Genomic DNA, 27,990 nt, shown 5'->3' with positions numbered 1-27,990 from the left:
TGTGTGTATATATATTATATATATATATATATATATAATATATATACACAGAGAGAGAGAGAGAGACAGAGAGAGAAAGAGAGACAGAGAGACAGAGGGCACAGGGTAAGTTGAATATGAAGGGATGATATCTAAAAAAATAAAATCAACTTAAGAGATGAGAGAGGAATACATTGAGAGAGGAAGAAAGGGAGAGATAGAATGGGGTAAATTATCTCGCATAAAAGTGGCAAGAAAAAGCAGTTCTGTAGGAAGGGAAGAGGGGGCAGGTGAGGGGGAATGAGTGAATCTTGCTCTCATTAGATTTGACCTGAGGAGGGAATACCATACACACTCAATTGGGTATCTAAGCCCACAGGAAAGAAGGAGGAAGAAGATAAAAAAGCAGGGATGATGGAAGGGCAGATAGGGGGAGGAGGTAATCAAAAACACTTTCGAAAGGGGACAGGGTCAAGGGAGAAAATTCAATAAAGGGGAATAGGTTAGGAAGGAGCAAAATATAGTTAGTCTTTCACAACATGAGTATTGTGGAAGAGTTTTACATAATGATACGCATGTGGCCTATGTTGAATTGCTTGCCTTCTTAGGGAAGGTGGGTGGGGACGGAAGAAGGGAGAGAATTTGGAACTCACAGTTTTCAAAACAGATGTTCCAAAACAAAAAAAAAGTTTTTGCATGCAACTAGGATATAAGATACACAGGCAATGGGGCATAGAAATTTATCTTGCCCTACAAGAAAGGAAGGGGAAAAGGGGATGGTAGGGGATGGAGCAGGGTGACAGAAGGGAGGGCTGACTGGGGAATGGGGCAACCAGAATATATGCCATCTAGGAGTGGGTGGGAGGGTAGAAATGGGGAGAAAATTTGTAATTCAAATTCTTGTGAAAATCAGTTTTGAAAACTAAATGTATTAAATTAAATTAAAAAAAAAGAAGTTCATGGACTCCAGGTTAAGAACTCTTGGTTTAATCCGACCTCAGAGAAATAAAGTTCCCAAGAATTCACAGTTCACTACTGAAAAGAAACAGACCTTGAACCCTGGTCTTCTTATTCCAAGTCTATGGACCTTTCTAATACACCTTCTTTCATTTTGTACCATTCTGGACCTGCTCAATAGGAGGAAGTTCAGTCTGATTGCAACAGATTATAAATGTTTAATTTATTAGAACACGGTGCTAATAAGACCAGGATCAAAGGTACACTGTTCATTTGGAACAATAAGACAATCTCTGCTAAATAGCCCCTAAAGCTGTCTCACAAACACAACTGTTTATCACAAGACTCTCTCTCTACTCCCCCCTTTACCCCAACCTGGCACTCAAGAGCTAAGGAAAGAAGATTCAACACAACCCAAACACTAGCACTCCTGAGATACTGAAAGAACAAGGGCATGGCCTCTTACACATTGAATAAATCTTCTACAGAGGATGTGTATGAAACCCCAGGCAAGAGTCAAAAAGGATACTAAGGCATCAAATGGCTGAGATCCGTGGTGCTGCCCACAGAGATGAAATCAAGTAAGTCAGCAAGTATATATTAATGACTTCCTCTGTGTCAGGCACTGTGGTAAATGCTAGGAATGCAAAGACAAACAACAGTCCCTCTTCTTGTGGAGCCCATAGACACCATCTACCAAAGCACTAAGAAAGGAATTTATAATTTCATATTAATAGATATGATGTGAGTAATAAATATACTAATAATTTCGTTTTCTCAAGAGCTGCCTCTCGGGCTTGGGAGTCGAGCTCACAATACAGCTTAAAATGATTAATCAAAACCCTGACAGCACTCACAATCACTGGACCTTAAGTGAAGTGAATCAGACTGTAGAACCTATTCTTTTCACAGAAATCTGGTTCTGTACTCTAGGGGAGGTGGTCACAACCCCCAAAGACATGACTCCAGAATTGTTGTATTGTGAGACTTGTGGGTTTCTCGTGGAAAACGACTAAATTATTGTTTGTAATCCAGCTTCCCCCCTCATTCCTCACTTGTGATTTAGGTACATAACCTGTGCTTTTACTTCAGCTAAGAGAACATTCCTCACTCTGGAACTGATTAATTAAACTACTTGATTACTGGTGCTCCTGTCTCTAGGCCTGCTTTGTGCAGCTCCGAGCATTCTCAGGTTAGAGACTGGCTCAGGAAAAATCTTGCTAACAGTACTCTAGTGATAGTGGATGACTAGGATCACTTTGCCTTCACCACGTTTAAAAAAATAAATGATCTTTTATGCCCTTCATTTCCAAATTTATCCGCTACTTCCCTACCCAGAGAAACTTCCTCATAACAAAGAATAAAAATTAAATGGGGGGGGGGGAAACAATTTGGTAAAATTAACCAATAGCCACCTAGTCTGAAAGTATATGTTATGTTTCACACCCATGGATCACCACATGTCTAAATATGGAAGAGACATGAATTTTTTTCTTTTTTTCTCCAAGGCCAAACTTAGTCATTATAATGTGTCAACTTCATTCTTGGCAAACACTACATTTTTCATTCCTTTAAATTTTAAAGCTGGCCACCTCCTCTCCTCACTATGCCACTAGTGAGTGGGGTAATTATTTGACTTTCACTCCATCCTCAGAGGGAGCTCTACCAACTTTAAAAGAAGATTGGGGAGGGGGTGCTGAAGTTCTTATAAAGACAATTATCCTGTGAACCTTGCTTCTTCTATGATTTCACCAAACCAAATGGGGTGAATTTACTCTCCTTCCTTACAGTCTGCCTTTTGTGAATTTTCAGCAAAGTTGCCCCAAACATTTATAATAAGTAGACTTCATCTACATCTAATTATTCATGGAAATAGGGGAAGCCACAGAGTTTAATTTGGTCTGCCCTGTACCCTATAGGAATGGTTCCTCTATACAGAGAAGGAAAAATGGTCTCAATTAGTACTGTGCAAATGGAGCTCTGTGACAAATGTGAGAAGGAAATGAGAAAAAAACCTAGGTTACTTTGGCCCTCTAACCTTACCCAGACCCTCTCCATTTTTCAGTTCCATTTCCCCCATAGTCCCAGATGGACACATATTACCTTAACTAACGTGGCTGATGCTAAATGCCACACTTTCACCAGGCCTTGCTCACAGCCACTCACAATATGGGTACTGCTAATCTTTGCAGTCATGACAGGATCCTTATGTTTGAAAGTCTTTAGGCATCTCCCAGTGTTCATGTCCCACACTGAAAGAAGAAAAGAAGAAAAAGACCATTGAGTCAAATCAAACACCAACTGGTGTTAGTCTGTTGGGGACATCCTCTGGAGTTCCCATACAAGATGCTGCATAACCACAAGTAGATTTGTCCCAGAAAACTCCCATAGAATCCTAGGGTTTGAAATTGGAAGAAATCCTATGGACTCTCTAGTGAAAATCCTTACAAATGAGAAAGTGTCTCTCTACATTTCACTTCATCCTAAATCTAGTATAAGTTACCGTTCAATATTGTGGTACACACAATAGCATGTTGAAATGACTCACTCTTTCAGCAGCTGAAAGAGTAGTGTGTTGGAGATAAAAGATCTAAGTTTGAATACTGACTCTGCTACTTATTACCTGTGTGACTTCAAGCAAGTCACTTAACTTCTCTGGGCCTGTTTCTAAACGTTTAAAATTAGGGACTTGGATTAGATGATTAGGACTCTTCCAGTTCTAATTATTATGCTATGAACAGGCTTCTTTTATTTGGTAACCTCAATACTATTCCTCTCTTCCTACATTATTACTATGTTTATATATAACTATATATTTATATAGTATGTGGGTATTATGTATATTTTACTGTTTATAAATATAGTATTAAATACTATATGTGTGTATATATCACATCATGTATGTTTTATATTTATGTATATATATTTATAAACAGTAATATATACATACATAATACATATATAAATAGTAATATATTATTTTATAGTATAACTATATAGTATATTACATATTAGGGAAGCTAGGTAGCACAGTAGATAGCATCAGGGCTGGAGTCAGGAAGACTAATCACCCTGAGTTCAAATCTGGCCTTAGACAATTTACCAGCTGTGTGACCCTGGGCAAATCACTTAACCCTGTTTCCTTCAGTTTCATCATTAGTGTGGTAGCTAGGTGGCACAGTGGATAGAGTGCTGGGCCTGGAGTCAGGAAGAACTGAATTTGAATCCAGCTTCAGACATTTACTACCTGTAATTGAAATATAGTATAAATATAATCTGTCTATAGATATAGATTTATAAACAGTGGGTATGAATAGAGGCAGAAATTCAAGTGTTACTTCTGATATTTACTTTCTCTTTAAGTTGCCAAACTGGATTGATAAGGTGAGTTTCCTCACAGCAAATTCCTTATACCAATAAAGATAGATAGTTAAAAACATTATCACCAATGCAAGTAGACTCTTTTGATGGACACAAAGAATTAGAGATAACATCTCCCTCTAAATGGGCATTTTACTCTTTTTGGGGAGATAAAACCCACATGTAACAATATAAACAACAATGTAAGTCAATATATGCTCCTTGTGGATGAGTGGAACATATAATAGTAAGTACTCCAGCATTGAAGAGGACAAAGTGACCTCTGTGGGATGAGCAAGTCCTGGAAAGTTTTTGTGTTGGAACATAGGCCTGGCAATAGAAGCTGAAATGGGCCTCCAAGGTTTGGTAAGATATGGATAAATGGAGAAAAGTGTGGCAGGGCATTCCAGGTGAAAGAAAGATATGGACAATGGTTTCTTCTGCCCTCTTTGGCAGTGGTGTCTAACTCAAATAGTATTGTCTAACTCAAATAGAAATGACACTGCAGACTTAAAAAAGCATAATATACATTATCTATGATCCGTAGGACAATCAAAAAATCCCTACATGACATAAAGTAGAAATGATACAGGAAAATCATAGAAAACTTCTGAGTGTATAAAACAAAGCATCATTGAGAGAATCCACAGATGACCACTGGAAATAGACTTCACATTTCAAATTCCAAGATGCATAGTAGTTAAAATGTATCATTTCAACGATAACACATTTTGCAAGCAATCTGGAAAAAAAGACCTTAAAAAATGAAGGAAAGGCAATTCAAATAACAGGATTATTTTGCCATTACAAGAAGTTGGAGAGGAAAATGGAATAATATATTACAAAAAAGCAGTGGACTTCAATCTTCAACGCAAAAACACATACTCTGCAATTCTAAGGAAGTCTAACAAAAAAAAGAGAAAATTGAGGCATTCCTTTAGAAGAATTAAAAATAGAGGTATTATTTGATTTACAATTCCCAAGGATGCACACACAAGGTAAATAAGTACAATTGTCTAGAAAAAAAATAAATAATAAAATTAGTTATCTCATGTTTACAGTTATCCTATGGAATAAAAATGATTGCTCTACAGAGTAAAAGAAAAAAAAGAAACCATCAAAGGATAAAAAGCACCCTAAGAAGACAAAGGGGAACTTTATAAGATTCAAGGCAAATAGAGATGGAAGAGTTGAACTGATACACCATAGACAAGATTTTCTGAGTCCCAGTAAAGGAATTCTCCCATGCAAGATAACAGCAGAGTAGAGGGCATATATGATGCATACTTATTAACTTCATGGCTCACTAGTAAAGAGCATGGCAATTCCTATAATATATCATAAATGGAATCTTGGAGCTATAGGAGATGGAAATAGTGGGGGAATGATTAAGACTAAGACATTAGAGGGTATATATCATCTTGAGAGGAAGGGTAGGGTACTGATGAAAAAATATTCTCACTAGAGAGCCAAGGCTCCCACTGAACCTACTGTGGGAGATAAACTTAATTTATGGTAAGTTTAATCTGGGGAGAGTTCGCCCATTGGGGGCTACCTTCTCTGAAAGAGTTTTGTCCATCTACAGACATCACTTCATGAACGTGGGCTTTGTAATAACTATACTAACCTGTTGGATATGTTAGAATTTCCCTTCTTTACAGGGGAGCAGGACAATGGGGTTACATTATAACCAAGCAATTAGAAAGATTTCTGAGTCTCAGAGCTGCATACCAGTGATCCTTTGCAAGTGAACTCTAGCTGAAATTGGAGATGCTTGCAGCTATTAGAAACCACTGAACCAATCTTGACTGGCTCAAAAAAAACCCTTGAATAGCAGTTGCAGACTCTAGACTTTCCAAACATCCTGGTCCCTGGCTTTTTGTGTCTACAAACCTCTTCTCCTTTAACCTACCCGAAAATCTAAATACCTCACCCTTTTTCCATCCCCCTTTGAGCATCTGAGAACTCCCTCTGCTCTGCTGGCAAGCTCTTTTCAGACAATAAATACTTTTTATAACCTGTGATGAGATTCTGGTTCATTCTAGATCCCTTTTGGGCCTGTGGTTTCTTCTGTTCACAACTGCATCCCAAGAGAAGTGATGTCTGAATTCCTAGAAGCTGTTAATAACCAGAATAGAGGGGTTGGGGTGGGAGAGGGAACCACAGAGCTATGGTTGGAATGACTGACTTGGTGATAAATACTGATCATTGTTAAGACAGACAAAGGGCCTAGGCCACACGATCTGGGGCACAGGTTAACTACTAACATCAGTGCTACTTCCATCCAGTATCATTTCTCTTGTAAACTGATATTTCTGAGAGGAAGGACTTTCAGCAAAAGTAGTGATGTGAAAGATTCTAGCCCAGCCCACCTCTTTTGAGAACACCCTAACAAATATGAAAAAGAGAGCTAGATGAAACAATAGTGTAATAAAACAAAGTAGAACAACAGGAATCTCATTCAATCAGTCAGTAAGTCAATAAGTATTAAGTGCCTACCATTGGGCAGCTAGGTATCACAGTGGATAGTGTGCCAAACCTGGAGTCAGAAAGACTCACTTTTGTGAGGTCAAATCTAGTCACAGACACTAACTGTGTGACCCTGGGCAAGTCACTTAATCCTGTTTTCCTCAGTTTCCTCATCTGTAAAATGTGCTGGAGAAGGAAATGGCAAAACCACTCTGGTATCTTTGCCAAGAAAACCTTAAATGGGGCCATGAAGAGTCAAACACAACAGAAATGACCAAACAACAATAGCAAAGCACTGTGCTATTTTGTATGTCCCAACAAGGGACACAAAAAAGGTAAAAGATAGTCTGTGCTCTCAAGGATTTCACAGTTTAATGGGGAGACAACAAGCAAACAAATAAGTTCAAATGAACTAGATATAGGATAAATAGAAAATAATTAACAAAGGGAAGGTATTAAGAGGGAATTAAGAAGGATTGTTAAAAGATTTCTATAGAAGGTGAGATTTTAGTTGAGAATTGAAAGAAGCCAGAATAGCAAGGGGGCAGAAGTGAGGAGAAAGAGCATTCCATGCATGGAGGAACAGCCAGTGAAAATGAACCAGAATCCAGATATGGAGTGTCTTGTGTCTTATTTGTGGAACAGCCAGGAGGACAGTGTTATTGGATCAAAGATTAATTGGGGAAGGGGGAGGGAGGTTGGAGGTATGGTAAAGTGTAAAAAGCCTTGAAAGGTAGGGGGTAAGTTGTGAAAGGCTTTGAAAACCAGAATATTTTGTATTTGGTACTGAAAGTAATTAGGAGCCACTGGAATTTATTGACTTTATAGGGTGAGATGGTTGGACTGGCCCATTAGGAAAATTACCCTTGGTGAGGTAGCAATAAAGACTTGTGGCAGACAGACCAACCAGCAGGCCTTTGTAATAGTCCAAGTGTGAAGTGATAAGGGCCTTCATAAGGGTGGTGGCAGTATCAAAGTAGAGAAAGAATATTTGAGAGATGTTGCAAAGGTGAAATCAATAGGCCTCGGCAACAAATTTTGTATGGGGAGTAGGAATGGCATGAGTGATAATGAAGAGTCAAAGATGACACAAGCCTAGGTTACTGGGAAAATGGTGGTACCCCAAACAGTAATAGGGACATGGGGAAGGAAGAAAGGTATTTAGTGGGAAAGATAATGAGTTCAATTTTGGACATGTTGAATTCAAGATGTCTACTGGACTTCCACTTTGAGATATCTGAAAGGTAGCTGGAGATGCAAGACTGGAGATCAGCAGAGAGGTTAGGGCTGGATAAGAATCATCAGCATAGAGATGGTAATTGAAACCATGGCAGCTGATGAGATCACCAAGTGTAGTATAAAGGGAGAAGAGAAGAGGAACCAGGACAGAGCTCCTTTGGGACATGTATGGTTATTGGGCATTACCTAGATGAGGACCCAGCAAAGGAAAAGGAGAAGCAGTCAGATAGTAGGAGGAAAAGCAGGATAGAGTATCAAGGAGAAGAGGGTAATTGACAGTGTCAAAGGCAACAGAGGTCAAGAAGAATGAGAATTGAGAAAAGGCATTGGATTTGGCAAGTAGGACTGCATTGGTAACTTGGAGAAAGCAGTTTTGGTCAAATCATGATGTCAGAAGCCAGATTGTAAGGGGTTGAGAAGAGAGTAAGAGGAGAGGAAGCAGAAGAATATATTGTAAATAGCCTTCTCAAGGAATTAATCCACAAAGGGAGTTAGAGATATAGAACAATATTTAGTGCGGATGGTAGGACTATATAAACAAAGTGGCAGAAACCTTCTGGTACTCTGGTCAGAGGTATAATAATGGAGCCAGAAGCCATAAAGAACTCTAATAGACTTGACCAGAAACCAGTAGAATCTTAGCCCTAGCTTGTTAGAGATGTAGATTAGAATAAAGTTGTCTACTGATGGATAATTATGTAAAAAGATAGAGGCAAGGCAGAGGTGCTCAGACAGCCCATAACTAGGGAAAATTCAAGAAGCCAGTGTGATCTCTGATATGTAGTTGGGGTTCCATAACAAGAGACAAAGTCAACTACCCTAAGTACCTTAGGGTACTATCCTAAGAGACAGAGACAGCAGATGCATCCAGCTAGGCAATGCTGCAGGATGCTCAGGGAGGTTTAAAGTCAATTTGATTTTTGCTATCCTGGCACTGCTACACCAGGAAGAAGAGCCAACTCCTGGTAAATGGGTCCAAGGACCTAAAGTAGGGGCAAAAGGAAGTAGTGTGCCTCAGTGTCCTACAGGAAGACTAAAGCCAGCACATTCATTATCCATTTAGGGCCTGAGAAGATCACATCAGATACAACTCCAGTCTTCAAAGGAAAGGACATGGAGATGGGGCTGAATTCAGCACCTTCAGTGAGCCAGCAGGAGACAGAAGCAAAAGCTAGTGGTAGAAGAAAAAGGTCAGAACTAGGCCCTATCCATAAGTGTGGCAGGGCAATGGTAGCATCATACAGACTGCAGTAGGGACAGGACCAATACCTAGTCATTCCATTCAAAAGTACAGGAAGGGGTAGAGCCTGGCCTGGAACAAAATCCAACTTAGGAGCTGAGTCTGGAAATATCAGTGAACAGGGAAAAATGCCTAATGCAATGAAGAAATACTCTATGGCCCAAGAATTCAACCCAAAAGACAGTAACTCTCTAACCGGTACAAGTATAATCTCAGGGGAAAAGCAGCTTGACTACAGGGATTCTAAAAGTGGGTGGGAGAAATGAAGCAAGATGTAAAAACTGAAACCGGATCTCTTAAGGAAAGAAGTAGATGAATAAATAGCCTATGACAGAAATTAGAAAACATGACCCAAGTAGTATATACCCTGAACAAAATACATCAATATTTTTTGTCTGTTGTCTCTGGCCAAAGATTTTCCTTAACATTTTGAACAGGCAAACGCTCCAATGTTTTTTAAAATATGATTCCCCATTGCTGTACCTCTTTTGCTTAGCACAAGACCTGGCACATAGTAAGTGCTTTTTAATAAATAATTGTTAACTAATTGTGTAAAGTAACCATTCTTATTAAAAGCCTCCTCCATCTCACATTGGGGGAGGGGGAAACTTCACAAATCAATATCCAATAACTTTTTCCTATCTGAATTTTTTTCTAGTAACTTGTTACACTCACTTATTCACATAGCAAATCCATAGTTAAATTATCCTAACAACTTCTTGTGGTATTCTACTCATTCCTACCTAGCTTCTATTTTCATTTTGTTTTCTGGTTCTAATAGATTGGAATGTCTAGGACTTGCACCAGACTGCATGCCAGTAGCATACATGAATTTCACTTCCAAGAACCAACCTTCTTTGCCTCAGTTTTCTGTGGATAACTGCTGAAGAAAGCAGATGGCTGATGAAGGGCTGCATGATGTAATATAAGCCAAGTAGCAATGTGGAGATGACAAAGGACTCAAGTGCCAGTCTTCTAATGGCACATTACTGTTTTTTTATAATTCAACTTTATTATGTTTTCAGCTCTGAATTCTCTCCCTCTCACTTCTCCCTACCCCCATTGAGAAAGCAAGAAAAACAAAACCCATTACAAACATGTATAGTCATACAAAACAAATGCCCACATTAGCCATGCCAAAAAAATCCCTCAGTCTGAAATCTTAGTCTTTCATCTCTCTATCTGGAGGTGGGTAGTATGTTTCATCATGAGTTTTTATGAATTGTGGTTGGTGGTTGTATTGATCATAGTTCTTAAGTCTTTCAAAGTGGCTTTACAATGTCAGCATTATCATATAAACTCTTTTCCTGGTTCTACTCATTTCACATTGTATCAGTTCATACAAATCTTCCCAAGTTTCTCTGAAACCATACCCTTCATCATTTCTTACAACACAGTGGGATTCCATCACATTCCATCTTGTCCAGCCATTCCTTAATTTATGGTCACCCCTCATTTTCCAATTCTTTGCTACCACCAAAAAGAGCTATTATACATATTTTTGTGTGTATAGCCCCTCCTCTTTCTTCAGCCTCACTGTGGGTGGTATTATTTGATCAAAGAGTGTGCATATTTAAATAGCTTTTGGGGCATAACTCCAAATTGCTTTTCAGAATGGCTGGACCAGTTCACAGCTCCACCAACATGAATTTTAATGTATCTTTTCCCACAGACCCTTCAGCATTTTTCACTTTCCTTTTTCTGTCATCTTGCCAATATGAGAAGACTGAGGTGGTACCTCAGAGTTGTTTTAATTTGCATTTATCTAATTATTAATAATTTAGAGCATCTTTTCATATGGCTATTGATAGCTTGGATTTCTTCCTCTGCAAACTATCTATTCATATATTTTGACCATTTATCAACTGGGAAATGGCTCTATTCTTCTACATTTGAGTCAGTTCCCAATATATCTTAGAAATGAGATCTTTATCAGAGAAACTTGCTGCAAAGATTTTACCCCCCAATTTCCCTGCTTCTCTTATAATTTTAGCTATATTGGTTTTTTTTAATGCAACTTTTAATTTTATGCAATCAAAGTTGTCCATTTTATCTACTGTGAACCTATCTCTTGTTTGGTTATAAACTTTTCCTCCACAGGTATTTCTTCTACACTCCTTGAATTTACTTATGATATAACCCTATACATCTAAATCATGTGCCTGTTTGGAGCTTATTTTTATATACAGTGAAATGTTGGTTTATAACTAGTTTCTACCAAGCTACTCTCCTATTTTCCTAAAAGCTTATGTCAAAAAATGTGCTCTTGCCCCAATATCTCGGATCTTTGTGTTTATCAAGCACTAGGCTACAGTGCTCATTAGTTTATTTATATTGTATACCTGACCTGTTTCACTGATCAACTTCTCTATGTCTTACCCAGTACTGTTTTGATGATTATGGCTTTGTGGCATAGTTTGAGATCTAGTACTACTAGGCTTCCTTCCATCCTATTTGTTTTCATTAATTCTCTTGATAGTTTTGACCTTTTGTTTTTCTATTTGAGTTTTTTCTAGTTCTAGTAAGTCTTTGGTAGTTTGATTGGTTTAGCACTGAATAAGTAAACTAATTTAGGTAATATTGTCATTTTATTATATTGGCTTGGCCACCTATGAACAAGTAATACTCCTTCAATTACTTAGATCTGTCCTGATGTAAAGAGTGTCATATAGCTGTTATGCACATCTTGTCAAGTATTCCCCCAAGTATTTTATTTTTTATAGCTAATTTAAATGGAATTTCTTTTTCTATCTTTTCCTGCTGGATTTTATTGCTAATATATAGAAATGCTCATGATCTGTGTAGGTTTATTTTATATCTTACAACTTTGCTGAAGTTGTTGTCTGAATTGATTTTTTTAGATGACTCTCTAGGGTTCTTTAAGTAAACCATCATACTGTCTGCCAAAAGGGATGATTTTGCTTCCTATTTGCCTGTACTTATTCTTTCAATTTATTTTTCTTGCCTTAATATCATAGTTAGTATTTCTATCACTATATTAAGTAGTAATGGTGATAATGGACATCTTTGCTCTGATCTTACTAGACAATGCTTCTAGCTTGTCCATACCACTGATAATGTTGGCACTTTTTAAAAATAAAACTTTAAAAATAATATTTTATTTTATTCTTTCAACAACTCTGGGAAGTAGGGTGGAGCCAAGATGGCCACATGAAAACCGTGTCTTACTGGAGCTCTCACAAGCTCTGTCAGATACCTCTAAAAAAGTAATCTGAACAGATTTGAGAGAGTTAGAAGCCACTAGTAGATGGAGTGGGGCAAATTTCCAAGCCATGACAGTCCACAAGGTCGACAGGATGGATCTGTAGACTGAGAAAGTGCCCAGGAGTCCAGAGCTTTACCAGACCACACAAAAGCGGAAGCAGCTGTGGAAACCAGTCAGCGATCCAGGCTGGGAGAAAGCTGGGCACCCCAAACCGGCAGAGATCCACAGACCTCCCAGCACAAGACAGGAGTCTGTTGAAGTGACAGGAGGCTGCTGTGCAGTGCCTGCAGCTGCAAGACGTCTACTCCTGAGGCTTGTAGCCCAAAGGTTAGAAACTTGCCTTCTTTAACTTCTGGGAGTCATAATGGCCAGGTTAATGGCTCTCATTCCCTCCCTCCCTCCCTGACCCAGAGAATATCTCAGGAAAAACCCTGGAATAGAGGAGCCAGAAGTGGGGCTTCAGTAGCCAAACAGCAGGAATTCCTGAGTCCCAGAAGGGAGGAGCCAGCAAAGGTCAACACCAGGAACCCAGATGTGCCTTTGCACAGCCAAGGGGAGTGGCAGACACCAGCACAGACCATGGCTGAGACCACCTGTGATGGAGAGCAGCCCCAGGGGAAGAGGAGACTTCCGGCAGCCACACAAACCCTCCCCCACACCTCAGGAAACCAGAAGCCATAACACACGAAATGAGTAACTAGGCTCACAATACCCAGGACAAGAAACCTGGGTTAGAGCTCCATGAGCCCCAAAAGCAGAAATCCACTTTAAAGCAAGGAAACAGCTAACCAACATGAGGAAAAACACGAAAAAACTGAGGACCATTGTTTCTTTATACGGACACAGGGAAGATCCAAATACCAATTTGGAAGAGGAGAGCATTGACACTATAGCCACATATGATACCTCAAAAGGGAATGTGAATTGGTCTCAAGCCCAAAAAGCTTTCCTGGAAGAGCTAATGGAGGATTTTAAAAACCAAATTAGGGAGGTAAAAGAAAAAATGGAAAAAAATCTCTCATGAGAACAAATTTTTAAAAAGTAAAATTGGCAAAATGGCTAAGGAGATTCAATATCTAATTAGAGAAAATGACACCCTGAAAGATAAAATCAACCAATTGGAAAAGGAGACTCAAAAGCAAATTAAAGATAGCAATTCATTAAAAATTAGAATTGAGCAAATAGAAGCTAATGATTGACTCTATGAGGAATCAAGAAGTAGTCAAACAAAATGTAAAGAATGAGAAAAAAAGAAGAAAACATGTAATATCCGATTGGAAAAATGACTGACCTGGAAAATAGGTCCAGGAGAGACAATTTAAGAATTATTGGTCTACCAGAAAGCCACGATGAAAAAAAGAGCCTGGACAGTATCTTCCAAGAAATCCCAAGGAAAACTGTCCTGAGGTCCTAGAACCAGACAGTAAAATAGTCATTGAAAGAATCCACCGATCACCACCTGAAAGACATCCCAAATTGAAAATTCCAAGAAATATTATAGCCAAATTTCAGAATTATCAAGTCAAGGAGAAATACTGCAAGCTGCCAAAAAGAAACAATTCAAATAGCATAGAACTACAATCAGGATCATGCAGGATCTTTCAGCTTCTACCTTAAAAGACAGGAGAAATTGGAATATGATATTCCAAAAGGCAAAGGAGCTTGGATTACAACCATGGATTAACTACCCAGCAAAATTGAGCATAATATTTCGGGCAAGGAGATGGACATTCAATGAAATAAGGAAATTCCAGACTTCCGGATGAAAAGGACAGAGCTCAATGGAAAATTTGATCTTCAAATACGAAACTCGAGAGAGACATAAAAAGGTAAACAGGAGGGAAAAACCTTGTTAATCAATAAGGGCAATTTTTTACATCCTTATATAGGATTATCTTGTTTTATATATGTTACATATATGTCAATCTTGAGAATAGTACAGTTATTATGACAATTGAAAGGGAAACACATAGACTATGGGTGTCAGTATAAGATAACTGATATAATGATAAAAACATAATTAAAAGATATAAAGGGAGGGTTCTGGGAGAAGAAGTAAGGAGATAGTAGAAAAGGGTAAATTACATCACATGAAGAGGCACAAAAACATTATAATAGAGGGAAAGATGGGAGGGAGAAGAGTAGTATCTGAGCTTTACTCTCATTGGATTTGGTTTAAGAAGGGAATAACATACTCTGAGAAGTACAGAAATCAAACTTATCCTACAGACAGTAGGAGGAGAAAGGGGGAAAAAAGGGAGGGTGGTCAGAAGGGAGGGAAGAAGTAGCTAGGGGAAAAGGGTAAGATAAGGGAGGGGAATCAAGAGGGGGGGTAAATTGAGGAAGGCAATGGTCAAAAGCAAAACTCTTTTGAGGAGTGGAAGGGAGAAGGGAGAAATAAAAGCATAAACAGGAGGGGGAAACAGGATGGAGAAAAAGACACAGCTTGTAATCATAACTGTGAATGTGAATGGGATGAACTCTCCCATGAAATGGAGGTGGATAGTAGAATGTATTAAAATCCATAATCTTACAATATGTTGTTTACAAGAAACACATTTGAAACAAGGGGATACACACAGAGTAAAAGTAAAAGGCTGGAGTAGAATATATTGTGCTTCAGCTAAAGTAAAAAAGCAGGAGTAGCAATCCTAATCTCAGACAAAGCAAAAGCGAAGATAGATCTAATTAAAAGAGATAAGGAAGGACACTATATCCTCCTAAAAGGCACCATAAACAATGAAGCAATATCATTATTTAACATATATGCACCAAGTGGTATAACATGAAAATCCTTAGAGGAGAAGTTAAGAGAGTTACAGGAGGAACTAAGAGATGCAAAACCATACTAGTGGGGTACTTCAACCTCCCCCTCTCTGAACTTCATAAATCTAACCTCAGAATAAGCAAGAAAGAAGTCAGGGAGGTGAATAGAATTTTAGAAAAGGCAGATATAACAGACTTCTGGAGAAAACTGAATGGAGATAAAAAGGAATATACTTTTTCTCAGTGGTACATGGCACATACTCAAAAACTGACCATGTACTAGGGCATAAAAACCTTACAGTCCACTGCAGAAAGGCAGAAATACTCAATGCATCCTTCTCAGATCATGACACAATAAAAACTATTTGTAATAAAGGACCACGGAAAGATAAACTAAAAAGTAATTGGAAACTAAATAATATTATCCTAAAGAATGAGTGGGCCAAAGAAAAAATCATAGAAACAATTAATAACTTCATCCAAGAGAATGACAATAATGAGAGAACATACCAAAACTTTTGGGATGCAGCAAAAGCAGTTCTTAGGGAACGTTTTATATTGCTTAATGCTTACATGAATAAAAGATAAAAAGGCGATCAGTGAAATGGGCATGCAACTGAAAGAGCTAGAAAAAGAAGAAATTGAAAATCCCCAATTAGATACCAAATTAGAAATGCTGGAAATCAAAAGAGAGATTAGTAAAATTGAAATCAAGAAAACGATTGAATAAATAAAACTAAGAGCTCATTTTACGAAAAAAAAAAACAATAAAGTTGATAAACCCTTGGTCAATTTGATTAAAAAAAAGAAAAGGGGAGGGAAGCAAAGATGGCGGCTGGAAAGCAGGGAATTGCCTAAAGCTCTCCCCCAGGACCCTCTAAACACCTATTGAAAATGGCTCAGAACAAATTTTAGAACTGTAGAACCCACGAAATAGCAGAGGGAAGCAGGGCGCCAGGCCAGGACAGCCTGGATGGTCACTTGGTAAGGTCTATCACACTGAGCTGGGAGTGGAGCGGAGCAGAGTGGAGCAGAGGAGAGCCCAGCATGGGCCAAGCCAGGACCAATCAGACCAGGAGCCAGGCAGAACAGGCCCTAGCCCCCTAAATTGGTGAGCTGTGGCAGTTACCAGACTTCTCAGTCCAAAAACACCAAAGACAACAGAGAAGGTTAGTGGGAAAAACTGGAGACAGAGTAAAAGGAGTTCGCAGTTCAGCCACCACCTCGGGGGCAGCGGAGATCCTTCAGCTCTGAGGACAGAACTACAGCTACAATTGCTTTCTGCCCCAGGCCCACCTGGTGGGAGGAATTAAGTGGTAGATCACAGTGGGAGTGCAGAACCTGCTTAGATCTGAGTCACAGTCTAGGTTAGCGGTTCTTGGGGGAGGAGGAGTGCTGCTGTGGCAGAGGTTGCTGTGTAGATAAAGCTCTGAAAACAACAGCACAGCCTCTCAAGCTTGGGACAAAGTACTTTCTACAAGTAGTCATACCCTGACAAAAAGCTCAAAGGTCAAGTAGCAGACTCAGACTCAGACTCTAAAATCTTTTTTTAGTGGCAAAGAAGATGAAAACATACAGCCAGAAGAAGTCAACAAAGTCAAAGAGCCTACATCAAAAGCCTCCAAGGAAAATATGAATTGGTCTCAGGCCATGGAAGAGCTCAAAAAGGATTTGGAAAAGCAAGTTAGAGAAGTAGAGGAAAAATTGGGAAGAGAAATGAGAGTGATGCGAGAAAACCATGAAAAACAAGCCAATGAGTTGCTAAAGGAGACCCAAAAAAATACTGAAGAAAATAACACCTTAAAAAATGGACTAGAAATAGGGGCGGAGCCAAGATGGCCGCATGAAGGCAGTGTCTTACCGGAGCTCTCTCACAAGGTCTGTCAGATTCCCATAAAAAAGTGAATTTGAGCAGATTTGAGAGAGTCAGAAACTGCGAGCAGTCTGCGCGGGGCAAATTTCCGAGCCGGGAGAGTCTGAAAGGCCGGAGGAACGAACCTGCAGGCTCGGAGAGTGCTCGGTGCGGAGCTGCTCCAGACCAAGGCGGAAGCGGCCGGCCGGGAAATCCACGTGGGAGACGGGCTGGGAGAAAGCTGGGCGCCCGAAACTGGCAGAGATCCCCAGGCCTCCCAACACAGGACGGCAGTCTCTGGGAGCGACGAGAGGCAGCGCACCGCCACCAGCCGCGAAAACACCCAGTCCTGACGCTTGCAAAACCCAGGAACTCGGCTTCTTGAACTTCCGGAAGACTCAATGGCCAGGTAAACGGCTCTAACCCCTCCCCCCCTCACCCAGAGAATTCCTCGGGGAAAAAAAAAAAGAGAACTGAAACAGAGGAGAGAGTAGCAGGGCTTCACAGGACAAATACTAGAAGCTCATTAGTCCCAGAGGGGAAGGGTCGGCAGGGGGCCAAGCCAGGAGCCCAGACGTAACCTTGCTCCCCCAGGGGAAGCGCCAGTCATCAGCTCAAACAACAAACAGCTGTGACCATTGCTGAAAAGCAAGTGCTGGAGAGCACCCACAGGGAGTGAGACGCCAGGGAGCCAGACCCCTCCCCCACACCTCAGGAAACTGAAGGTTATAATTCTAGACTCACAACCCCCAGAATAAGAAAGCTGGGACAGAAAGCCCTGAGACTCACAGATAGAAATTCGTTGTAAAGCCAGCAAAAGGCAAACCAACATGAAGAAGAACACAAAAAAACCGAGGACAATAGATTCTTTTTATGGAGACAGGCAGGATCAAAATATCGACATAGAAGAAGATAGCAATGACACGGTAGATACATCAGATACCTCAAAAGCTAATATGATCTGGTCTCCAGCCCAAAAAGCACTGCTGGAAGAGCTAAAAGAGGATTTTAAAAACCAAATTAGGGAGCTAAAAGAAAATATGGAAAAAATGGAAAAAAGGGAGAAAAAATCTGCTGATGAAATCAAGTCCCTAAAGAATAAGATTGGCGAAATGGCTATGGAGATTCAGAATCTAGAGAGAGAAAAGGACACCCTGAGAGGTGAAATCAACCAATTGAAAATGGAGGCTCAAAAGCAAAATGTAAACACTAACTCATTTAAAATTAGACTTGAGCAAGTGGAAGCTAATGAATCTGTGAGGCATCAAGAAGTAATAAAACAAAACGTAAAGAATGAAAAAATAGAAAAAAATGTGAAATATCTGATTGGCAAAACAACTGACCTGGAAAATAGATGCAGGAGAGACAATTTGAGAGTTATTGGTCTACCGGAAATCCACGATGAAAAAAGGAGCCTTGACAGTATCTTCGAAGAAATTATCAAAGACAACTGCCCAGAGGTCCTAGAACCAGAGGGCAAAATAGTCATTGAAAGAATTCACCGATCACCCCCTGAAAGAGATCCCAAACTGAAAACACCAAGAAATATTATAGACAAATTTCAGAGCTATAAACTCAAGGAGAAAATACTGCAAGCAGCCAAAAAGAAGCAATTCAAATATCGTGGAACTACAGTCAGGATCACGCAGGATCTCTCAGCTTCCACATTAAAGGACAGGAGAAATTGGAATATGATATTCCGAAGGGCAAAGGAGCTGGGACTACAACCAAGGATCAACTACCCAGCAAAACTAAGCATAATTTTCCAGGCAAGGCGATGGACATTCAATGAAATAAGGGAATTCCAGACCTTCCTGATGAAAAGGCCAGAACTCAATGGAAAATTTGATCTCCAAATACAAACCTCAAGAGAGACATAAAAAGGTAACCAAGGGGAAAAACCCCACAAACTTCATTAACCAATAAGCTTAGGTTGTTTACATCTTTATGTGGGATTATATCATCTTATGTATGTTTTTTATGTATATATATATATATATACATATACATATATAAGTCATTCTTGTGAATGGTACAACTATTGTGACAAATGAAAGGGATATACATAGGTTGTGAATGCCTGTATAAATTAACTGATGTAAAGATATAAAATATAAATAAGAGATATAAAGGGAGGGCTATGAGGGAAGTGGTAAGGAGGTTGTAGAAAAGGGTAAATTACACCAAAGGAAGTGGAAAAAAAAACATATTATAGTAGAGGGAAAGAAGGGAGGGAGAAGAGCAGTATTTGAGCTTTACTGTCATCTGATCTAGTTCAAGAAGGGAATAACATACTCTGATAAGTTTAGAAATCTAACTTGTCCTACGGGAAGTGGGAGGGAAAGGGGGGAAAAAGGGAGGGGGGAGGGCAGAAGGAAGAGGAGAAGTAGCAAGTGGGTAACGGTAAGATAAGGGAGGGGAATAAAGAGGGAGGGTTAACTGAGGAACGCGGCGGTCAAAAGCAAAACTTTGTTGGGGAGGAGAAGGGGAAAGGGAGAAATAAAAGCATAAACAGGGGGAATTAGGATGGAGAAAAAGACAGAGATAGAAATCATAACCCTGAACGTGCAGGGGATGAACATTCTCACAAAACAGAAGCAGATAGCAGAATGGATTAAAAACCATAATCCTACAATATGCTGTTTACAAGAAACGCATCTGAAACAGGGGGATACACATAGGGTTAAGGTAAAAGGCTGGAGTAAAATATATTGTGCCTCAGCTAAAGTAAAAAAAGCAGGTGTAGCAATCCTAATCTCAGACAAAGCAAAAGTAAAGATAGATCTAATTAAAAGAGATAAGGAAGGACATTATATCCTGCTAAAAGGCACCATAAACAATGAATCAATATCATTGCTTAACATATATGCACCAAGTGGTAAGGCATACAAATTCTTAGAGGAGAGGTTAAGGGAGTTACAGGAAGAAATAGACAGCAAAACTATAATATTGGGAGACCTCAACCTCCCCCTTTCTGAACTTGATAAATCTAACCTCAAAATAAATAAGAAAAAAGTTAAGGAGGTAAACAGAATTTTAGAAAAGGCACATATGATAGACCTCTGGAGAAAACTGAACGGGGATAAAAAGGAATATACTTTCTTCTCAAAAGTACATGGCACATACTCAAAAATTGACCATGTACTAGGGCATAAAAACCTCACAATCCAGTGCAGAAAAGCAGAAGTAGTCAATGCATCCTTTTCAGATCATGATGCAATAAGAATCATTTTTAATAAAGTACTATGGAAAAATAAGCTAAAAACTAATTGGAAACTAAATAATTTAATTCTAAGGAGTGAGTGGGCCAAAGATCAAATCAGAGAAACAATTAATAATTTCATTCAAGAGAATGACAATAATGAAACAACATACCAAAACTTATGGGATGCAGCAAAAGCAGTTCTTAGGGGAAGTTTTATATCTCTAAATGCCTACATGAATAAAATAGGGAAAGAGGAGATCAATGATCTGGGCATACAGCTGAAAAAGCTAGAAAAAGAGCAAATTGAAAACCCCCAATTAAATACCAAATTAGAAATACTGAAAATCAAAGGAGAGATTAATAAAATTGAAACCAAGAAAACTATTGAATTAATAAATAAAACAAAGAGCTGGTTTTATGAAAAAACCAATAAAATTGACAAACCTTTGGCCAATTTGATTTAAAAAAAGAAAGAAGAAAATCAAATTACCAGTATCAAAAATGAAAAGGGTGAGGTCACCTCTAATGAAGAGGAAATCAAAACAATAATTAGGAATTATTTTGCCCAACTGTATGCCCATAAATTTGACAACCTTAGAGATATGGATGAATATCTACAAAAACATAAACTGCCCAGACTAACAGAGAAGGAAGTGAAATTTCTTAGTGACCCCATATCAGAAAAAGAAATTGAGCAGGCCATCAACGAACTCACTAGGAAAAAATCTCCAGGGCCAGATGGTTTTACATGTGAATTCTATCAAACATTTAAAGAACAACTAATTCCAATACTTTGTAGACTATTTGGGAAAATAGGTGAAGAAGGAGTCCTACCAAATTCTTTTTATGACACAAATATGGTACTAATACCCAAACCAGGTAGAGTTAAAACAGAGAAAGAAAATTATAGACCAATTTCTCTAATGAATATTGATGCAAAAATTTTAAATAAAATATTAGCAAAAAGATTGCAGCAACTCATTACGAGAATAATACACCATGACCAGGTAGGATTTATTCCAGGAATGCAAGGCTGGTTCAATATTAGGAAAACTATTAGCATAATTGACCATATCAACAACAAAACTAGCAGAAACCATATGATCATCTCAATAGACGCAGAAAAAGCCTTTGACAAAGTACAACACCCATTCCTATTAAAAACACTAGAAAGCATAGGAATAAGGGGAACCTTCCTCAAAATTATACATAGCATCTACCTAAAACCATCAACAAGCATTATTTGTAATGGGGATAAACTAGATGCATTCCCAATAAGATCAGGGGTGAAACAAGGATGTCCATTATCACCCCTATTATTCAATTTGGTTCTGGAAACATTAGCTGTAGCAATAAGAGAAGAAAAAGAAATTGAAGGAATTAGAATAGGAAAAGAAGAAACTAAATTATCACTTTTTGCAGATGATATGATGATTTATCTAGAGAATCCTAGAGAATCAAGTAAAAAACTACTTGAAATAATAAACAACTTTAGCAAAGTTGCAGGATATAAAATAAACCCACACAAATCCTCAGCATTCCTATACATTACTGACAAAGCCCAACAGCAAGAGATAGAAAGAGAAATTCCATTCCAAGTTACTGAAGGCACTATAAAATATTTGGGAGTCTATTTGCCAAGACAAACCCAGGGCCTATATGAACATAACTATGAAACACTTTTCACGCGAATAAAATCAGATCTAAATAAATGGAGAAATATCAGTTGCTCATGGGTAGGCCGAGCTAATATAATAAAAATGACAATTCTACCTAAATTAATCTATCTATTCAGTGCCATACCAATTGAACTACCAAAAAATTTTTTTACTGAGCTGGACAAAATAATAACAAAATTCATTTGGAAAAACAAGAAGTCTAGAGTATCTAGGATATTAATGAAAAGACATGCTAGAGATGGTGGTTTAGCCACACCAGATATTAAACTGTACTACACAGCAGCAGTCATCAAAACTGCCTGGTACTGGTTAAGAAACAGGGGTGTGGATCAGTGGAATAGGATAGGTACACAAGTAGGTGAAATCAACAAGTTTAGCAATCTACTCTTTGATAAACCCAAAGAAGCCAGTTTCTGGGCTAATAATTCACTATTTCACAAAAACTGTTGGGAATATTGGAAAATGGTAGGGCAAAAACTGGGCATAGACCAATATCTTACACCATATACCAAAATAAAGTCAAAATGGGTTCATGATTTAGGAGTAAAAGTTGATACTCTAAGTAATTTGGGAAAGCAAGGAATAGTTTACTTATCAGATTTGTGGAAAAGTAAAGAATTCATGACCCAACAAGAGATAGAGAGCATTACAAAATGCAAAATGGATAATTTTGATTATGTCAAATTGAAATGTTTTTGTACAAAAAAAGGCAATGCAACAAGAATTAGGAGGGAAGCAGAAAATTGGGAGAAAATCTTTGCAACTAGTATCTCTGATAAAGGCCTCATCTCTAAAATATACAGGGAGCTAAGCCAAATATATAGGAATACAAGCCATTCCCCAATTGAGAAATGGTCAAAGGATATGAACAGGCAGTTTTCAGAGGAAGAAATTAAAGCTATCTACAGGCATATGGAAAAATGCTCTGGATCACTGCTGATTAGAGAAATGCAAATCAAAACAACTCTTAGATACCACATCTCTCCTGTCAGATTGGCTAAAATAACAAATCAGGAGAATGATAAATGCTGGAAAGGATGTGGGGAAATTGGAACATTGTTGCATTGCTGGTGGAGTTGTGAGCTGATCCAGCCATTTTGGAGGGCGGTGTGGAACTATGCCCAAAGGGCTATAGAAATGTTCATACCCTTTGACCCAGTAATACCACTTCTAGGGTTGTATCCCAAAGAAATCACGCAAGCGGGAAAAGGACCCATATGTACAAGAATATTTATAGCAGCTCTCTTTGTGATAGCCAAGAATTGGAAAGCAAAGGGATGCCCATCAATTGGGGAATGGCTGTACAAGCTGTGGTATATGAAGGTGATGGAGTACTATTGTGCCATAAGAAATGGGGATGATGCAGACTTCATAACAACCTGGAAAAACCTACACGACATAATGCTGAGTGAGTGGAGCAGAGCCAGGAGAACGTTGTGCACAGCCACAGATATGTGGATTCCGTGAGGACCAACCCTGACATACTGCGCTTCCCTCAGCAACCTAAAGGGGCAAGGACAACTCCAGGGGACTCACGATGGAGAATGCTATCTTCATTCAGAGAAAGAACTGCGAAGTTTGAATACAGACTGAGGCACACTACATGCTCGCCTTTTCTGCTTCTCTTTTGTTTTTGTTTTTGGGGTTTTTTTTTGTTTTTTTTTTTTTTGGTTCTGTTTCTTCTTTCTCATGATTCATTCCATTGGTCAAAATTCTTCTCCACGACTTGACTAGAGCATAAATTAATTCAATGCGAAGTTATACATGACAGTTATATGAGACTTCATGCCGTCTTGGGGAGGGAGGGGGGAGGGAGGGGAGAAAAACTGGAACTCAAAACTATGTAGAACCGTGTGTGGTAAACTAAAAATAAATAGAGAAAAAATAAAATAAAATTTAAAAAAAAATGGACTAACTCAAATGGCAAAAGAGCTCCAAAAAGCCAATGAGGAGAAGAATGCCTTGAAAGGCAGAATTAGCCAAATGGAAAAGGAAGTCCAAAAGACCATTGAAGAAAATACTACCTTAAAAATTAGATTGGAGCAAGTGGAAGCTAGTGACTTTATGAGAAATCAAGATATTATGAAACAGAACCAAAGGAATGAAAAAGTGGAAGACAATGTGAAATATCTCATTGGAAAAACCACTGACCTGGAAAATAGATCCAGGAGAGAGAATTTAAAAATTATTGGACTACTTGAAAGTCATGATCAAAAAAAGAGCCTAGATATCATCTTTCAAGAAATTATTAAAGGGAACTGAACTGATATTCTAGAGCCAGAGGATAAAGTAGAAATTGTAAGAATCCAACAATCGCCTCCTGAAAAAGATCCCAAAAAGAAAACTCCTGGGAATATTGTTGCCAAATTCCAGAGTTCCCAGATCAAGGGGAAAATACTACAAGCAGCCAGAAAGAAACAATTTGAGTGTTGTGGAAACACAATTAGGATAACACAAGATCTAGCAGCTTTTACATTGAGAGATTGAAGGACTTGGAATATGATATTCCTGAGATCAACAGAGCTAGGATTAAAACCAAGAATCACCTACCCAGCAAAGCTGAGTATCATGCTCCAAGGCAAAATATGGATTTTCAATAAAATAGAGGACTTTCAAGCTTTCTCAGTGAAAAGACCAGAGCTGAATAGAAAATCTGACTTTCAAACACAAGAATCAAGAGAAGCATGAAAAGGTAAACAAGAAACGGAATTTGCAAGGTACTTACTAAAGTTGAACTGTTTTGTTTACATTCCTACATGGAAAGATGATGTGTGTAATTCATGAGACCTCAGTATTAGGGTAGCTGAAGGGAATGTATATATATATATATATATATATATATATATATATATATATATATATATATACACAGAGGGCACAGGGTGAGTTGAATATGAAGGGATGATATCTAAAAAAATAAAATCAAATTAAGGGATGAGAGAGGAATATATTGAGAGAAGGAGAAAGGGAGAGATAGAATGGGGTAAATTATCTCACATAAAAGTGGCAAGAAAAAGAGGTTCTGTAGGAAGGGAAGAGGGGTCAGGTGAGGGAAAATGAGTGAATCTTGCTCTAATCGGATTTTACCTGAGGATGGAATAACGTACACACTCAATTGGATATCTTACCCCACAGGAAAGAAGGAGGAAGGAGATTAAAAAAAGGGGGCCAATAGAAGGGAGGGCAGATAGGGGGAGGAGGTAATCAAAAGCAAACACTTTCAAAAAGGGACAGGGTTGAAGGAGAAAATTCAATAAAGGGGGATAGGATAGGAAGGAGCAAAACATAGTTAGTCTTTCACAACATTAGTATTGTAGAAGGGTTTTGCATAATGATACACGTGGCCTATGTTGAATTGTTTGCCTTCTTGAGGGGGGTTGGGGGGGAGAGAATTTGGAACTCAAAGTTTTAAAAGCAGATTTTCAAAAAAAGAAGTTTTTGCGTGCTACTAGGAAATAAGATATACAGGCAATGGGGCATAGAAATCTATCTTGCCCTACAAGAAAGTAAGGGGAAAGGGGATGGGGGGAATGGGGTGACAGACGGCAGGGCTGACTGGGGAATGGGGCAATCAGAATATATGCTGTCTTGGAGTGGGGGGAGGGTAGAAAAGGGGGGAAAATTTTTAATTCAAACTCATGTGAAAATCAATGCTGAAAACTAAAATATTAAATAAATAAATAAACAAATAAACAAATAAATAAATAAATAAATAAGAAGGAAAAAAAGAAAACCAAATTACCGGTATCAAAAATGAAAAGGGTGAATTCACCTCCAATGAAGAGGAAATTAATGCAATACTTAGGAATTATTTTGCCCAATTGTATGTCCATAAATTTGATAACCTTAGGGAAATGGATGAATATTTACAAAAATACAAATTGCCCAGGTCAACAGAAGAGGAAATAAATTACCTGGATAACTCCATCTCAGAAAAAGAAATTGAGCAAGCCATCAATGAACTCCCTAGGAAAAAAATCTCTAGGGCCAGATGGTTTTACATTTCAATTCTATCAAACATTTAAAGAGCAATTAATTCCCAGACTTTATAGACTATTTGGGAAAATAGGCAAAGAAGGAGTCCTACCAATTTCTTTTTATGACACAAATATGACACTAATACCTAAACCAGGAAGAGTCAAAACAGAGGAAGAAAATTATAGACCAATTTCCCTAATGAATATTGATGCAAAAATTTTAAATAAAACATTAGCAAAAAGATTGCAGCAACTTATCACAAGAATAATACCCTGTGACCAGGTAGGATTTATTCCAGGAATGCAAGGCTGGTTCAATATTAGGAAAACTATCAGCATAATTGATCATATCAACAACAAAACTAGCAGAAACCATATGATTTTCTCAATAGATGCAGAGAAAGCTTTTGACAAAATACAATACTCATTCCTATTAAAGACACTAGAAAGCATAGGAATAAATGGAGCCTTCCTTAAAATTATAAATAACATCTACCATATGAAATGGGGATAAGCTAGATGCATTCCCAATAAGATCCGGGGTGAAACAAGGATGTCCATTATCACCCCTATTCAATTTGGTACTAGAAATGTTAGCTTTAGCAATAAGAGAATAAAAAGAAATAAAAGGAATTAGAATAGGCAAAGAAGAAACTAAATTATCACTTTTTGCAGGTGATATGATGATTTACTTAGATAATCCTAGAGATTCAAGTAAAAAACTACTTGAAATAATAAACCACTTTAGTGACGTTGCAGGATATAAAATAAACCCACATAAATCCTCGGCATTCCTATATATTACTAACAAAGCCCAATAGCAAGAAATAGAAAGAGAAATTCCATTTAATGTTACTGTAGACACTATAAAATATTTGGGAGTCTTATCTGCCAAGACAAACCCAGGGTCTATATGAACACAATTAAGATTTCTGATGTTTTTTTTTAACAGAATGGAATTTTTGTATTTTTCAAAAGCTTTTTCTGCATCTATCAGAAATATTTTTGTTGTTTTTGTAATTAATATTAATAAAGTCAATTATCTGTATAGTTTTGCTAATATTGAATCTGCTTTGCATTCTTGATATAAATCCAGTATGGACATATATTCTTTGTGATTTACTTCCTTGCTAATATTTTATTTAAAAGTTTTCATCCATGTTCACTAGAGATATTGGTCTGTAGCAGGGGTGGGGAACCTGTGGCCTTGAAGCCACATATGGCCCTCGAGTTTTTCAAGTGTGGCCCTTTGACTGAATCCAAATTGCATGAACAAATTCCATTATTCTCCACCCCTGATGTATAGTTTTCTGTCTCTGTTTTGACTCTGATTTAGGTGTTGAATAAATACCTTATTTGTACCATAGGAAGAATCTGGTCAGACCCCTTCTTTACTTATCTTTTCAAACAATTTATGGGGTATTAAAATTCTTTAAATGTTTGGTAGAATTTACTTCTAAATCCATCTGGTCTGGTGGGGGGGCTTTTGGTGGGGAGGGGGGTAGTTTATGGTCAGTTCAGTTTCTTTTTCTAAGATAGGGTTATCGATGTATTTTATTTCCTGTTCTTTTAATCTGAGCAATTTATGTTTGGTAAATATTCAACCATTTCATTTAGATTGTGAGTTTTATTGGCATATACTTGGGCAAAATAGCTCCTAGTAATTCCTTTATTTTTTCTTATTGGTTGTGAATTTACTTTTTACATTTTTTGACACTGGTGATTTGGTTTTCTTTTTTCTTTTTATAAATCAAGTTAGCTATTAATTCATTTATTTCATTATTTGTAAGCTTCAAAAATAATTTCTTGACAATGAAGAAAAGAGAAGTGAAAGGTGGTTGTTATTCAATGGCAGCAGCCCACAACCATGGTAGCACATGGTTTCTGCTATAGTTGCACTTTCCCTCTTCAAGACTATGAAAGATGACATCTAAATGGACAAGTGGAGAGGTGTATCACTTTTTTTTAAAATTGTGGTTGTTTACTCCAGAAACGAGAATGCTAAGAGGAAAAAAAAAAGCAGCTATGTAGAAAGGGCAGG

General features: G+C 38.1%; 1 protein-coding gene across 1 annotated transcript in view; it reads right to left on the bottom strand.

Moving 5' to 3' along the window:
• The window catches only part of CDRT1 (CMT1A duplicated region transcript 1), a 143,535-nt gene that overhangs the window by 35,388 nt on the left and 80,157 nt on the right, over positions 1-27,990 (bottom strand). Inside the window, exon 9 of the mRNA XM_036768809.1 lies at positions 3,040-3,188. Within this exon, the coding sequence (XP_036624704.1) occupies positions 3,040-3,188 (149 nt within the window). The remainder of the gene's footprint in view (positions 1-3,039; positions 3,189-27,990) is intronic.

Source organism: Trichosurus vulpecula, chromosome 7 (genome assembly GCF_011100635.1).
Source record: "Trichosurus vulpecula isolate mTriVul1 chromosome 7, mTriVul1.pri, whole genome shotgun sequence".
NCBI classification, from domain to species: Eukaryota; Metazoa; Chordata; class Mammalia; order Diprotodontia; family Phalangeridae; genus Trichosurus; species Trichosurus vulpecula.
Note: the sequence above shows the minus strand (reverse complement) of the source record. Positions and strands in the feature narration are given on the sequence as shown.